Raw genomic sequence first — 13007 nt, forward strand, 5'->3', positions numbered from 1 at the left:
GCACTTCAGTGTCTTCCTCTAGAAAATGGATTATCAGTGTTGTGAAGCTCAATTGAGAACATGTATTAAAGTGTTTCATAAACTGTAATGAACTATACAAATGAAGAGTAATATTATCTCATAAAACTGTACACAGACTATTAGTCCATGCAAAAATGAGAGATTTAGAGTTTTGGGTCATAAAGTACACTCTAACCAATATTTTGGTTAAATATCATCACTTAACAAAAAGTTGAATTTTTACCAGATCATTTTTGAACTCCAGTTCCTTGTCCAGATCTATGTAAGAGAACTTTGAAAGTGAAGCTTCTATATTGAAAGACTTATTCAGCTCTTCTTCAGTAGTCTTAGCACAGAGGCTCTGTTCCACATTTTCATGGTCTGGTTCATTTTCCATGTTTACTTTTAATAATTGTATTCAGTCAATCCAAGCAAATTTTTGTTGGTTTTGCGTTGTGGCCTTAGATCATGATGATCTGAACGATGATCTCTTTTCAAAGAAGAAAAAATATATATCACTTAGATTTCTCAACTGGACATTACAAAGAGTGACTTGGTCAGACTTTTGTGGAAACCAATTCGTCACTTGGTGATCTGATTATAAGCAAAGAGAAATCAACACAAGGGTACAGGATATGATATGGGTGGGGCAGTTTCTATGGGAGCACAAAGGAGGAACATCTAACAGGAAGTGGCCCACCACACGTAAGTATGTTGACAGCGATAGACTTGGGATAAGCTCAGCCACTAGACCCAGTACCAACTAGATTTATGTACCTAATAGCACGAGGGTAAAGTGGTGCCAAAAGCTGCAATTAATCCCTTCCTCACATTCCCCAGACCTCAGAGTAGATCTCCAGTTCCCCTGGAGAGAAGCACATAGACCAATTTTGTCACTGCCATCCATACAAGGCCACAGATCACTCAAGGTGCTTAGTGTAGACACAGAGGGCTCAGAATGGACAGCTAGTCACTTGCTATGATACTAGCAAATGTAAGGGTTCAGATCTATTAGGCGAGACAACAATGATGCCAGGATACAATAGTTCCAAAGCCAACTAGCAATTTCTAGAAAGAAAGTTAGTCATAGAGAAACATGGACATTTTCAGGGAAAACTGAAATACTAAAGAAAAAGAAATGTATGCAATGTTGTGTATATTTCACAGCTCTAAATGATACGATATACTAAAAAGATAATTTGGTTTACTAGCAAAATTGTCTAGAAAATAACCACCTGCAAAACTTCTAGAAAACTGAAAACACATTCAGGAAAAAAATTATACGTTTAATGATTAAATTTGTTCTTAAATGTTTTTAGTTTGGTGTCAGAATTAGGCTACAAGTAACCAAACTTTAAAAAGTCCATCACTTAGCTCTGCTCGTTTAGAATAAAGAAGCAAAAACATGCAAATAGAACTAACACCATAGCAAAAATTATAATAAAAATAGTCATTTTGTTTTCCAGACGTGTTTCCCGCAGTACACAACTAGCAGTAACTCTCACCGGGAAGCTTTTTCAAGCTACAATACTGCCAGCAGGGGGCATAATCGCCACCCCATCACCAACCCTCCCCATCTTAGGAGCTTCTCTTACTCCTTAGAGAAATGGAAGCAGAAAAAGAGGCTAACAACCACTGAGTCATAGAAAGAACTAACTTTTCCAAAGGGAGTCGAGAATTAGTTGTTACTGTTTTTTTAAAAAATAACATGCCCCAAACTGACAATATTATCTAATTTAAGGTTCATTTTTCTTAGTACTTATAATGAATTTCACTTCCTTCCACGTTTCATTTTTATCATATTAAAAGAAATGAATATTTACTATGTGTAAGACATGTAGATTCATGGAGACTGATTTTTCAAGAGCTGAAAACAATTTTTCTAGCTAGTACATTTGGTATATTACCAAATACAGACTAATTTCTTTCACATGTTACAGAAGATAGACTGTAAGGCTCTGTCCTACAAACACATGGTATCAAATACATTCCTGGAAGACATAACAGGCCACGCCGTATCTGGCAACATTTGAAAGCAGCTTTCCAATCCCGGGTACCAAATATACTGCTCCTTTTGCAATGAGCCAAATGCGGTAGCAATATAAGCATTCATATGCCTTTCTGCAAAGAAGACTGAACTGGCTCATGACAAATTACTTCTTAAGAAAGTTCACTCTTATTTGGACCACTTAGCAAAAATGATTACAATTAGGCAAGGGGTTTGCAAACATGCACAATCTAATTCACGTGCAGTGGTTCCTGAGGACAGTTATTAAGTTCCATTCTCATGTATTTAAAAAAAAGAAGAAAAGACCACATAGCCCCCCAAAAAGAAAGTTTTAAATGATTTAATAACCTAAAATGTTTCACTCTTCACATTTGTCTTTCCAAAATAACTCAGAAAGGCAAGCACTTTTTTCTGGCTTTTTTGATATCTCCTATCTGGAGTTAGTAAGAGGCTCTCAGGACAGCTCAGCACCTGGGAACACCGATACCACACTCAAGAAGTTTCAAGCGATCAAGCATTCCCTGGAGAAAGAACATCCTGCCAGTTGCCCTACTCCATGCCCAACCTTCACTTCACTGAGCTCCCGTGATCGTGGAGTGGTGGCAAAGTGGAAAGAACAGAAGCCAAAGAGTCAGTTAAAATTACATTTGAATCTGGACTTTACCAGTTCCTATCTGCGACCTTGGTCAATCTGCCAACCCTTTCTGAGCCCCTCTACTTCTACATTTGTAAGATGAAATACTGCGGCCATTTGCGTTGTTTGCCCAGAGAAGAACCTCTCTCTTGTTTTGGGAAAGGCTCCTTCAAACCATGTGGTTCTTGTGGAGGCTGCCAATCAAAAATCCCCTGTAATAGAGGTTGCATCATATAGCCAGAGTCCTTTCCCAGGATTCACTAAAAGGGAACTGGTGAGGAAGAGCCGTTTCCACTAGAAGAGGAGGAAAGAGTGCCTTGGTATCTTCAGGCCCCAGGTTGGTCTTCCACGATGTTAGCTCTGGCCATAGCCTCCTGGTACATTGGCTACATAAGCCAACAACTCTGTTAACTCTTTTAATTTTTTTTTTTTTTTTTTGGTCACTTACAATTGAGAGTCCTGACTCTTAGGAATGTAACTACCTATTTTGCTGGGCTACTGTGAGGAATAAATGACATAATGAGCGTAAAGCATTTAGAACAATGCCTGGACACAGAATAGGCTTTCAAGAAACACTAGCTATCATCATTTAACATTTCCTCAAGATTTCCAAATTCTTCTAAAGTTAAAGACCCTGAAACAAGATCCAGTACTTTTGGAAAGGTCTAGCCAGCGCTAAGCATATCAAAAGGACATAATATCATACTAGAAGTTTCTCCATGAGCTAAATGGTAAGTGTTTTATCTAAGGTCAGTACAGCCCCCTGCAAAGCACCAGAGACCCTTAATAAAAATGTTTTATTATGATAATAAGTGTTTTATACTACTAACTCATTCTAAAATTATTCCTTTTCTTACACCAACTTCCTCTTTTGTCACTTCCCAGTAGTTATTCCTTTCTTTATGTCAGTCAGCAAATTTTTCCAACCCAAATAAACCTGCTGAATCAAAAGATCACCATGCTCGGATTTTTTTTTTAAAAAAAGGAGAGTTCACTAGAGCAGCTTCTGTACATTTTTTAGAAATTGAGTTGTGCCTGTGGTGGGCAGAATAATACTGCCCAACCATGCCCATCCTCACCCCCAGAACCGTGACTATGTCACCTCACATGTCAAAAGGAACTTTGCAGATGTGACTAAATTAGGATCTTGAGTTGGGGAGATTATCCTGGATTATCCAGGTGAACCCAATGTAATCACAAAGGTCTAAAAGTGGAAGAGGGAGGCAGAAGAAAGCGTCAGAGAAAGAGGTATGACAACAGAAGCAGGGTCAGGAAGATGCTATGTTGCAGGCTTTGAAAATGGAGGAAGGGTGCCAGGAATTTAGGCAGTCTCTAGAAGCTGCAAAAGGTAAGGAAAAGGATTCTCTCCTTGAGCTTCCAGAAGGACGCCAGACCCACCACAGATTGATATTAGCCTAGGAAAACCGGTGCTAGACTTGTGAACTACAGAACTGGAAATACTAAATTTGCTTTTTTTAAGCCACTAAGTGTGTGGTAATTTGTTACAGCAGGAATAGGAAATGAATACACTAACAAACTTCAATTAATTTGTTTCCGACCACATCGCCAACATTCTGAAATACTAACCTCTCCCTTGTCACTTGGTGTTGCCCAAATATTTATTGAGCAAGCTGTTCATTCCAGTATGCAGACCAATGATGAAATGCTTAATATATGACACAAGATTACACACTTGATGCAGATACTTCCTTCAGACATCACTTAAGTGCTACCCCAGCACCAAGGTTGGCAATGAACTACTGATAATCTCCTCCTGAGACGGAATGCTACAACTAGTTCTTCACCCAACCATCCTGTGATAGAGTGTTTTTATAGTTCTTAAGGTCACATCGATTGTTTCTTAGTCTCTCCCAGAATGAAATTAGATTAATCTGACAGGAAATGTATATCACAGAATTATGATTACCCAGTATGCTGTCCTCTTCTGAGTGCTAATAACTAATATTTTAATAGTTCCAATTTAAGATTATCTGACATCTTGACAGTTCCCAAAGCTACTCTCTCTTAATTAATAAGGTTATTCTCATTCAATTAATAATAGATTCAAGGACCATTAAAAAAATACATGTACCATATAAACTGCAATGACCCCATTATGACACTGGCCAACAGGTTAATGTGAAACTTGCACCAGTTGTTTTTTTTTTTTTACCATGGCAGATATTCCCAACTGTTCTCAAGTTCCAGGATCCTACTTAATTCACTGACATTCTTTTCCTCCCAAAAGTGTCATATGAGACACTTTTCACATTACAATGAAATCAAATCAAGGTTTGTTTTAATTTACTATATCCCCAGGAAGATATCATGAAATCACGATATGGAAATAATTTTACATGCCAACTTTGTTTCTGGCCTTCCCAATCCAAGTATTTCTCTTCTTCCATTTCTTTGCTTTGTCTCATCTTTTTGTGGTTTGTTTTGTGAAGAAAAACATAATAGAGGACTCATTTCTATTGGTTTTCTATTCTCTTTCTCTGGTAAATGGACTCATTTTTAACAGTTCCCCAATGCCTACAGAATAAAATTCCAAATTCTAAACCCATGATTCCAGACATCACATGAGCTGGCCCTGCCTTCCTTTACAACTAAATTTAGTATTTGTACTCAGAGTCCTTCATAAAGAGCTTCCACTTCCCCTCCAGGTCTGCTCACACTAGTTCACCTTCTCTTTCCTTTCCCTCTCCATTTTCCTAAGTCCCTTCTTTCTTTCCTTCCTTCTGGGCACCTTCCTTCCTTAAGCATCCTCTGAATCCAGAATACACGTCTTCTTTAGAACAGTGCCTTGGCACTTTTCTCACGTTGATTCGTTAGTTGACTTAGCACATGACTATGCCTCTTCTCTCCAACTAGACAATAAAAATGGGGCCATGTTTCTTTGTTTACTCCTCATCACTGGGCTCACTCATTTGCATAACTATGTAGACATTCAATAAATATTTGCTGATTAACACAAGAACTGGAAGACAAGAATAACACCCATGTTGCAAATTAAATATGACTTTTATTACCTGTAATTGTTAAGCTTCAGAAGATATTGACTCACAGCATATAGGGATCTATGCCACAATTAGCCAAGTTATAATTGAGTTCTACCTTTATGTAATCAGGCTTGTCAACTACTGCTGATCATATTCATCCTTCAGATATCAGCTAAAACTTTGGTTCCTTAAAAAAGCCATTTTTGGGCCAGCCCTGTGGCCGTGTGGTTAAATTCCCACACTCCGCTTTGGTGGCCCAGGGTTTCACCGGTTCAGATCCTGGGCACAGACTCAGCACCGCTCACTGAGCCATGCTGAGGCGGCATCCCACACAGCACAACCAGAGGCACTCACAACTAGAATATACAACTATGTACTGGGGTCTTGAGGAAGGAAAAAAGAAGGTTGGCAACAGTTGTTAGCTCAGGTGCCAATCTTTAGGGGGGAAAAAAGTCGTTGTTGTCCTGCTCAACTAGACTAGGTTCCCTGTTAATATGCACCTATAACATTGTTCCCCTCTTTCATTACACTTATCACATTGCAATCATTTTTTCAGTGTCTGAACCACCATTCTCTTCCCTCAACTGGAATGCAGGTTCCAGGAGAATAGCAGGTTCCGGGAGAGCAAAGACCAGATTTGCCTTGTTCACCATTATATTCCCAGTTCCTAATTACACAGTAGCTAATCAACCCACCAACATCTATCCACCCATCTCTCCATCACTCCCTCTCTCCCACCCTCCCTCCCTAGGTAAGCAGCCATGCAACACTGCATCACTGGTTTCCAGAGCCTCAAATAGCAGTTCTGGTCATTCAAAATAAGATATAGTCATTCTACTACAAAGCCTCCCACTTGCAAGTTCCAATCCTTGCATCCAGATGAGATTTTTAAAAATCTCTAACACTGCTCTTTTTTAATGACCATTTAGCTCATGTATAATATGACACAAACTCTGCAATTTCAGATGTTTCATGTTCTTTTGCATTAATTCAGCCCATGGACCAAGATGAAAACAGTAGAAATGTATCATCTATCCATTCAATTTACAGGAATTCAACTACTATCTTCAGCAAAGGGAAAGAGAAAGAAATGATTTTACTCAGAGCCAGGGACTCTGCGCACCACTCCCCTAAGGAACTATATGCTTCAGAGTGAGTATGGGATGGGAGATGGACATTGTTGTCCTTTTGGTCAATTTCAGTTCTTGCATGCTTCATACATAAGCAATCTATTTACCTGTGCTCAAAATAAACAGCATGCTCTTCCAACATGGAGCAAAAGCTGGCTGTGCTGGACTTCCTGAGAGATCATCTGTCAGTCTCCAACATGACTCCTTCTCACAGTACTTTTTCAAGGGTACTCAAATTTCACCTTACTCATGGACTTCAGAAACAGACCCTGTGTTAGATGCAATGCTACTACGTACTGGGCTGAGCTGCTTACTTGACCCCCAAGTTTCCTTCCAAGAATAGGTTACATTTAGGCAACTACCGCCCACAGTGCTTGGAGCTGCCACAACGAAACAGCCCAAACTTCTCGAGGTAAATGTCTAAAGGAGAAGAGTGATCATTTAAAACTTAGGAAGTACATATGAACAACAAATGTTAAAAAGAAAAGTGAGAGAAAGGAAGAGTGTCTGAGACCTACCTGTGCATGGTACTAAGTTACTACTACGAACTGTCAAGCACAATCTGCTAGTAGCACCATTCTAGAAAAGAAAAACTAACCCTCTACAATATACAAAACAATAAGAACTAAGTCTTATAAATATCTACATTATATATAAACCCTAGTATTATTCATCAGTTGTATATCAATATGTGTATGAGGTGATAAGTTAAATGAATGAGAGAAAAAATCATCACTTCTTTCCAGCTTCTAATAAATCTCCACTATTACAAGAATCTCTCTTTAAAGACCCAGGCCAACCTCAGAGAACTCCTCCTAAGAAGGGCATGGGCCTTGTGTAGGCTGAAACAGATTCCCTTTTCTTTTTTCACTGACTGGTATGGTGAATTCTTATAAGTCAAATGCACAGAAGATAGGATTCCACTCAGTTATCAGCTGAGTAGATGCTGGCTTTCCCACTCATCTTAATTAATTATATTGTCACCTCAATTTCTCTTGGTTAGGTGTCAAGGAGGACGTAGAGTCACGAGATTTCTTCTTTTTTTTTTTTTGAAAGAGGCAAGTTTTTTGCTAAACTACGGAGTGAAAAACAAAGTTGATTACAGTCAAAACATCCCAGCACCTTTACCACCCTTCCTTTGGGAAACAGCTCCTCCTACACACATGCAATTTTGGTAGTGCTGCTAATCAAACGCCCTAGCTGCCTAGCCAGAAGAGTAGGCCCATGATATTGTCATGTCCAACCTGGCCAATCAGCGTCCTTCCCTGGGATTTGTAAATACTGAAGGCAGGAGTTTTCTCTTCACTCTGGGGTGCTTAGTCTTGGAAGATGTAACACAGGAGCTGTTACATAGAATGAAGATAATTCAAACACGAATTCAAGATTCACTTAAGAACAGCTTGATCTTACAAATATATACAGGTGATACTTGAAGCTGTGGGTGAAGAGAAGATGCTATCTAACCTCTGTGAAAACTATAAACAGATCCAAAGTTAAACATACTTCATTAAGTTCAAAAGGCCTTACTTTTCATTCACTTAGATAACTGACATTGGGTGTCACAATGGTTGAAATGTCTCTAAAACAGTGAAATACAGATGAAAATCATCAAGATGCCTAAATATCCCAGAAAACAGAAAATATCCACCTGCTGATGCTAGTCCAGGTACAAAGGAAATATATAAAGGACAATCAACATACTATTCTCTTAGAGCTCTGGAAAGAATTTTCTCACATTATGTCTCTGACATATGAAGCCTAATAGTTCAACAAGAATTTTTCCCCCATTTATCTTTATTCTGTATTCTATGGAACAGACCAGCTATTGCCAGAAGATTCAAAATCTACTCTTTGCTTAAATTTAACCATGAGCAAAGCCACGTCTTAGACAGAGATCCTCCATCCCCATTTGTATTATAGACCTCAAACACACACACCTGATGCATAATTATCTCCCAACCACAGACATCTGGAGTAGAGTTGGTGCCACAAGTTAACAGCCATGTTTGTTTTGCTTGTATTTTTAGGGGGCAGGGGGGGATGGAGGGGAGAGTGTGGTAGAGGGTGGGCAATGCAGAGGACACAAGCCTTCCTGTCCATCCTAACACTACGGTATAGAGGAGGCATGCCTATTTGGAAAAGGCTCCCCAGCAGTTCCCGATACCCCATGGCCGTGGACCCTCTTTCAGCCATCCTACTTCATCCCACCCTGACTGCGTCTGAAGCACACCAAACACTTTAGACTGCTCCCTCCCCAGGTACCACACCTGAAGAACTAACCAGGACACAGGAGCAGCCTCCAACTTTAGAGACCCACCTGTCCCCCAGCTACCCTCACTTTGGGGCACACTTTGCAGGCAGAGAAACTGGCACCAGCCTCACAGGGTGGTCACCCCATCTAAACCTCGGCCTCATACTCGGGGAGCACATTCATCCCAGTCCTCGACAGACAGAGGAGCCCGCACCGGTGCCCCAGGCCCGAAAGGCGGGGTGCACACCTGTTCCGTCCGGGGGAGGGGGTGATGACCCGCCTCCTGACCTCACAATCAAGGGAGCGGGCGCACCTATCCCTCAGCCTCACATTCGTTTGGAATCAACAAGTGGAAACCGCCTGACCCAGTTCCAGGCCAAACGCAGGACACGCCCCCCGCCCAGAGTCAACCCCGCCCTGCCGGTGGGCCCGGTCCAGGTGGCCTGTCAGCGGCTCCGTCAGCCTCACCGAGGCCTCGCCGCTGCCGCGCGGGGGAAAAGGCCCAGGCTCAGCGACCTGGCGCGCGTTCTCCTCCGGTCCGGGGTACCGCCCCTGACGACAGTCCCAGCCAGCTGGCCCGCCTTAGCGAGATTTCTTACCTACGCTGGCAGCCACTCCACTCCAGGACCCCCAAGGCCCACGTGACCCCGCCCCCTGCTCTAGCCTCACGCACGCGCAGTATCTACCACTGGCGGCCACGCTTCCGCTTTCCTCTTCTGACCCCCGTCTCTCCTAGGCGGTCCGCCCCTTACGCCACGCCCCCATTTAAAGGGCCAGAGATACACTCGCTCACCCCCAGGGACTTAATGGGTGATTAACATATTGGGGACCAAGAGAGTGGAAACGTCAGAGGAGGAACACAGACCAATAAATAGCAGTCCTTGAGATGAGAAGAGAAACCCTCCTCCAGCCCTATATCAATGAATTCCCCTGGCCTTTAAAAAAGTGAACCTACCTGCAGCCAGCCCAGAAAGGGCAGTTGAGTCCCTGCTGTTAAAGGCAAACACAGAATTACTAGCTTTTTATTTTGCCAAGTAAGGACCATAAAGACACACACACTAAAAGCCAACTATTATTTTCTAATTTATCCTCAACATGGCTCCATAAAAATATATCTTTTTTTCCTTTTTTTTCAGAGATTGGCACCTAAGCTAACAACTGTTGTCAATCTTTTTTTCTTTTTCTTTTTCTTTTTCTCCCGAAAGCCCCCCAGTGCATAGTTGTGTATTCTAGTTGTGAGTGCCTCTGGTTGTGCTATGTGGGTTGCCGCCTCAGCATGGCCTGACAAGCGGTGCCGTGTCCGCGCCCAGGATCCAAATCGGCCCCACAAAAATACATGTTAACACCAAAAACATAGGAGAGACACTCTCAAATAAAGGAGTATCTTTTAGGCGAATAAAAATGTATGTTTATTTCTCTTATTCCTCCTGAAGAAAGATGAAAGCTTTCAGGACGGGCTGTTTTTTAGAGCCACCACTGTAGATAACATTGACCCCAGGGCACAGATCTTATGCCTGCTGGGGCCTATTGTCAAGCAAATAGGAGGAAGAACACCAGGAGATGCTCCTGGAAGGAGATATAGAAAATATTCAGTTGGGCAGACATTTATTGAGCATCAACTAGGTTCACTACACCTTTGGGCCTTTGAAGAAGGACACAGTCCCGTCCTCCAGGTACACTTTCTCTAAGAACTCAGTGTCAGATATAGCTACAATACAAGGCAGGCTGTTTTGAGTGGCATAAAAAAGGTAGGAGAATATCACTTCAGGATCACAGATGAGGGAAAATGGTGGAATATGTCCAGGAGGAGGTGGTATCTTATTAGGGCCCTGAAAGGTTTCAGTAGACAGAGAACAGGGAGATTGCCTAGCTGAGTGAACAGTGGGATCAAAGGCAGTATGAAGCAAGATTGGGGACCAGCTGCTGGCTTCATGTGGCTGTGGCATGGGCTGTGGCTTTCAAAAGGTTTTTGATCATCACTCAAAGTAAGAAATACAGTTCAGCCATGACCTAGTGTGTGTGTGTGTGTGTGTGTGTGTGTGTGTACAACCTAAGACAGCAATTGCCTTTAGTATGTGCAATACAACTTGGTATTTTCTATTCTATTCTATTCTTTTTTTTTAATGCTGTTACTAAATTGATTTCATGACTCACTAATGCATAGCAACACATGGTTTGAAAGCACTGGTGTTGAATGTGTTAGAGGCCCAATGGGATATGAGGCTGGAAAGGCTGGGACAAGATCCAGGAGGACACTGAATGCCAAGGGGGATGGGGGAGGGGGTCTGCTTTTCTGGTAAGAGCCTCTGGAGGTTCTTTAGCAGAGGAGTGGTATGACTATAGCTGTGTTTTAGAATTTTGGAGACTTGCCTTTGCTTCTGAATATCACATTTTTAGAGGAAAACTATTAAACAAGAGCCTGTCTGGAACAGGGTAAGCAGGCTGGTGAGATCAGAAACCCTATCTGATAGAGAACTGTTGAAAGGGTTGGGCAGAAAGAAAATTGACGGAAGTTGGGGAGCAGGGTTATGGCAGTGGGAGGTGGGAAAGGTTGCTTTTTGAAATATCTCTACAGCAGTTGTAGACTTATTTTGTGTAACTCTAGAAATTAAATCTGGGACCTGTGACAGATGTTGTAAGGAAGCAAGTCCAGTTGACAATTAGGAGTCTTTCAGGGTGGTCTAAGCTAACATGCCATCTATTACAGGGTTATTTGTATTAATTAAAAAATAAAAATATTGCATGCTTATTATATAAAGTTTAAAAATTCAGGAAACATAAAAAGTAAAGCAGAAATTACCTACATTCCAGAAAAAAAAGCACTCATCATTTTGGCTAATTTCTGTTGCGTCTTTTTCTTTGCACATTTATGTTTTTGACATAATAGAACTATATAGAATATATGGCTCTGTATCCTGTTTTTTTTCCCCTCCATGTTTTCTCCTCCATAGTCTTGAGCACTATCTGCTGTTATTAAAATTGTTCACAAATATTATTGTAATGGCTACATAATTCTTAATAATTTAGTTTATTTCATTATTTTTGGACATTTAGGGGGTGTCCTGTTTTTTCACTGTTAACAAGAACATTGCCAGGAATATCCTTAGACAGAAATCTTTGCCCACACTTTAAAATTATTTCCTTAAGGTGGAAACCTGTAAGTGAAATTACTGATGCAAAGACTTTGAAAGCTCTTAAGTCTGTGAATACCTACTACCAAATTGCTTTCCAGAAAGGTCAGGCCAGTTTTCATTCTCCCCAGAAGTGCTCCAGGGTGCCCATCACACATACCCACCAGCATTTATTCTATCTTTTTAAAAAGGTTTACCAATCTGATGGAAGAAATGGCCTCTCATTTTAGTTTGTATTGGATTACTAGTGGAGTGGGATATCTTCATAAATTTATCAACCCTTAACAGTTATTCTGGGAATGCAATTTCACTGCCTCTGTTTGAATTTGTGATTGGCAAATAGTACTAAGTGAACTGTTGCAGACTTAGGAGAAAAAAACAGAGAGAGACTTTAAAAATAAATGATGTGGTCACACCAAGTTATATCCAAATTATATTGTGGTGTACCATACAAACAAAGGTTAGTGGGAGAATTGAGTCATCACAAGGAATGTGGTTAAATAGGTCTGTGCTCTTGCAGTTGGGAAAATTTCCATGTTGTGAGGGGTGATTTGGTTTCAACAAATATCATTCCTTCTATAAAATCAACATAGTAAATTTTAATTTTCTCATTTGGTAGTTTTGTTTGTATTTAATTTACAAATTTGTTTTGGTTTTATAGAGTCATGAAATCTGTAAAAACAAGGAGTCTTTTCCTTAGTTTTGTGTTTATATATATATATATATATATATATATATATATATACACACATACATATATATGTATGAAACATTATAAAAAATAATTTAAGCCAACTCTAGAGATCTGTGAGAATCTTTTTCCCTTATAAGGAATCTGAACATTAAGTTTG

The 13007-nt window shown here is 40.6% G+C and overlaps 1 protein-coding gene across 12 annotated transcripts in view; it reads right to left on the bottom strand.

The window, feature by feature from the left end:
- Positions 1–9753, bottom strand: part of VPS8 (VPS8 subunit of CORVET complex) — a 236928-nt gene extending 227175 nt beyond the window's left edge. For all 12 annotated transcript variants that reach the window (XR_011503258.1, XR_011503257.1, XR_011503256.1 and 9 more), the window contains exons 1-2: positions 9625–9753; positions 245–490 (exon numbers count right to left, since the gene is read on the bottom strand). Coding sequence is in view for 8 of the 12 variants with exons in the window: in XM_070509286.1 (XP_070365387.1) it covers positions 245–397 (153 nt within the window). In the remaining 4 variants the exon portion in view is untranslated. The remainder of the gene's footprint in view (positions 1–244; positions 491–9624) is intronic.
- Between the last annotated feature and the right edge of the window lie 3254 nt (positions 9754–13007).

Source organism: Equus asinus, chromosome 5, assembly GCF_041296235.1.
Source record: "Equus asinus isolate D_3611 breed Donkey chromosome 5, EquAss-T2T_v2, whole genome shotgun sequence".
NCBI lineage: Eukaryota > Metazoa > Chordata > Mammalia > Perissodactyla > Equidae > Equus > Equus asinus.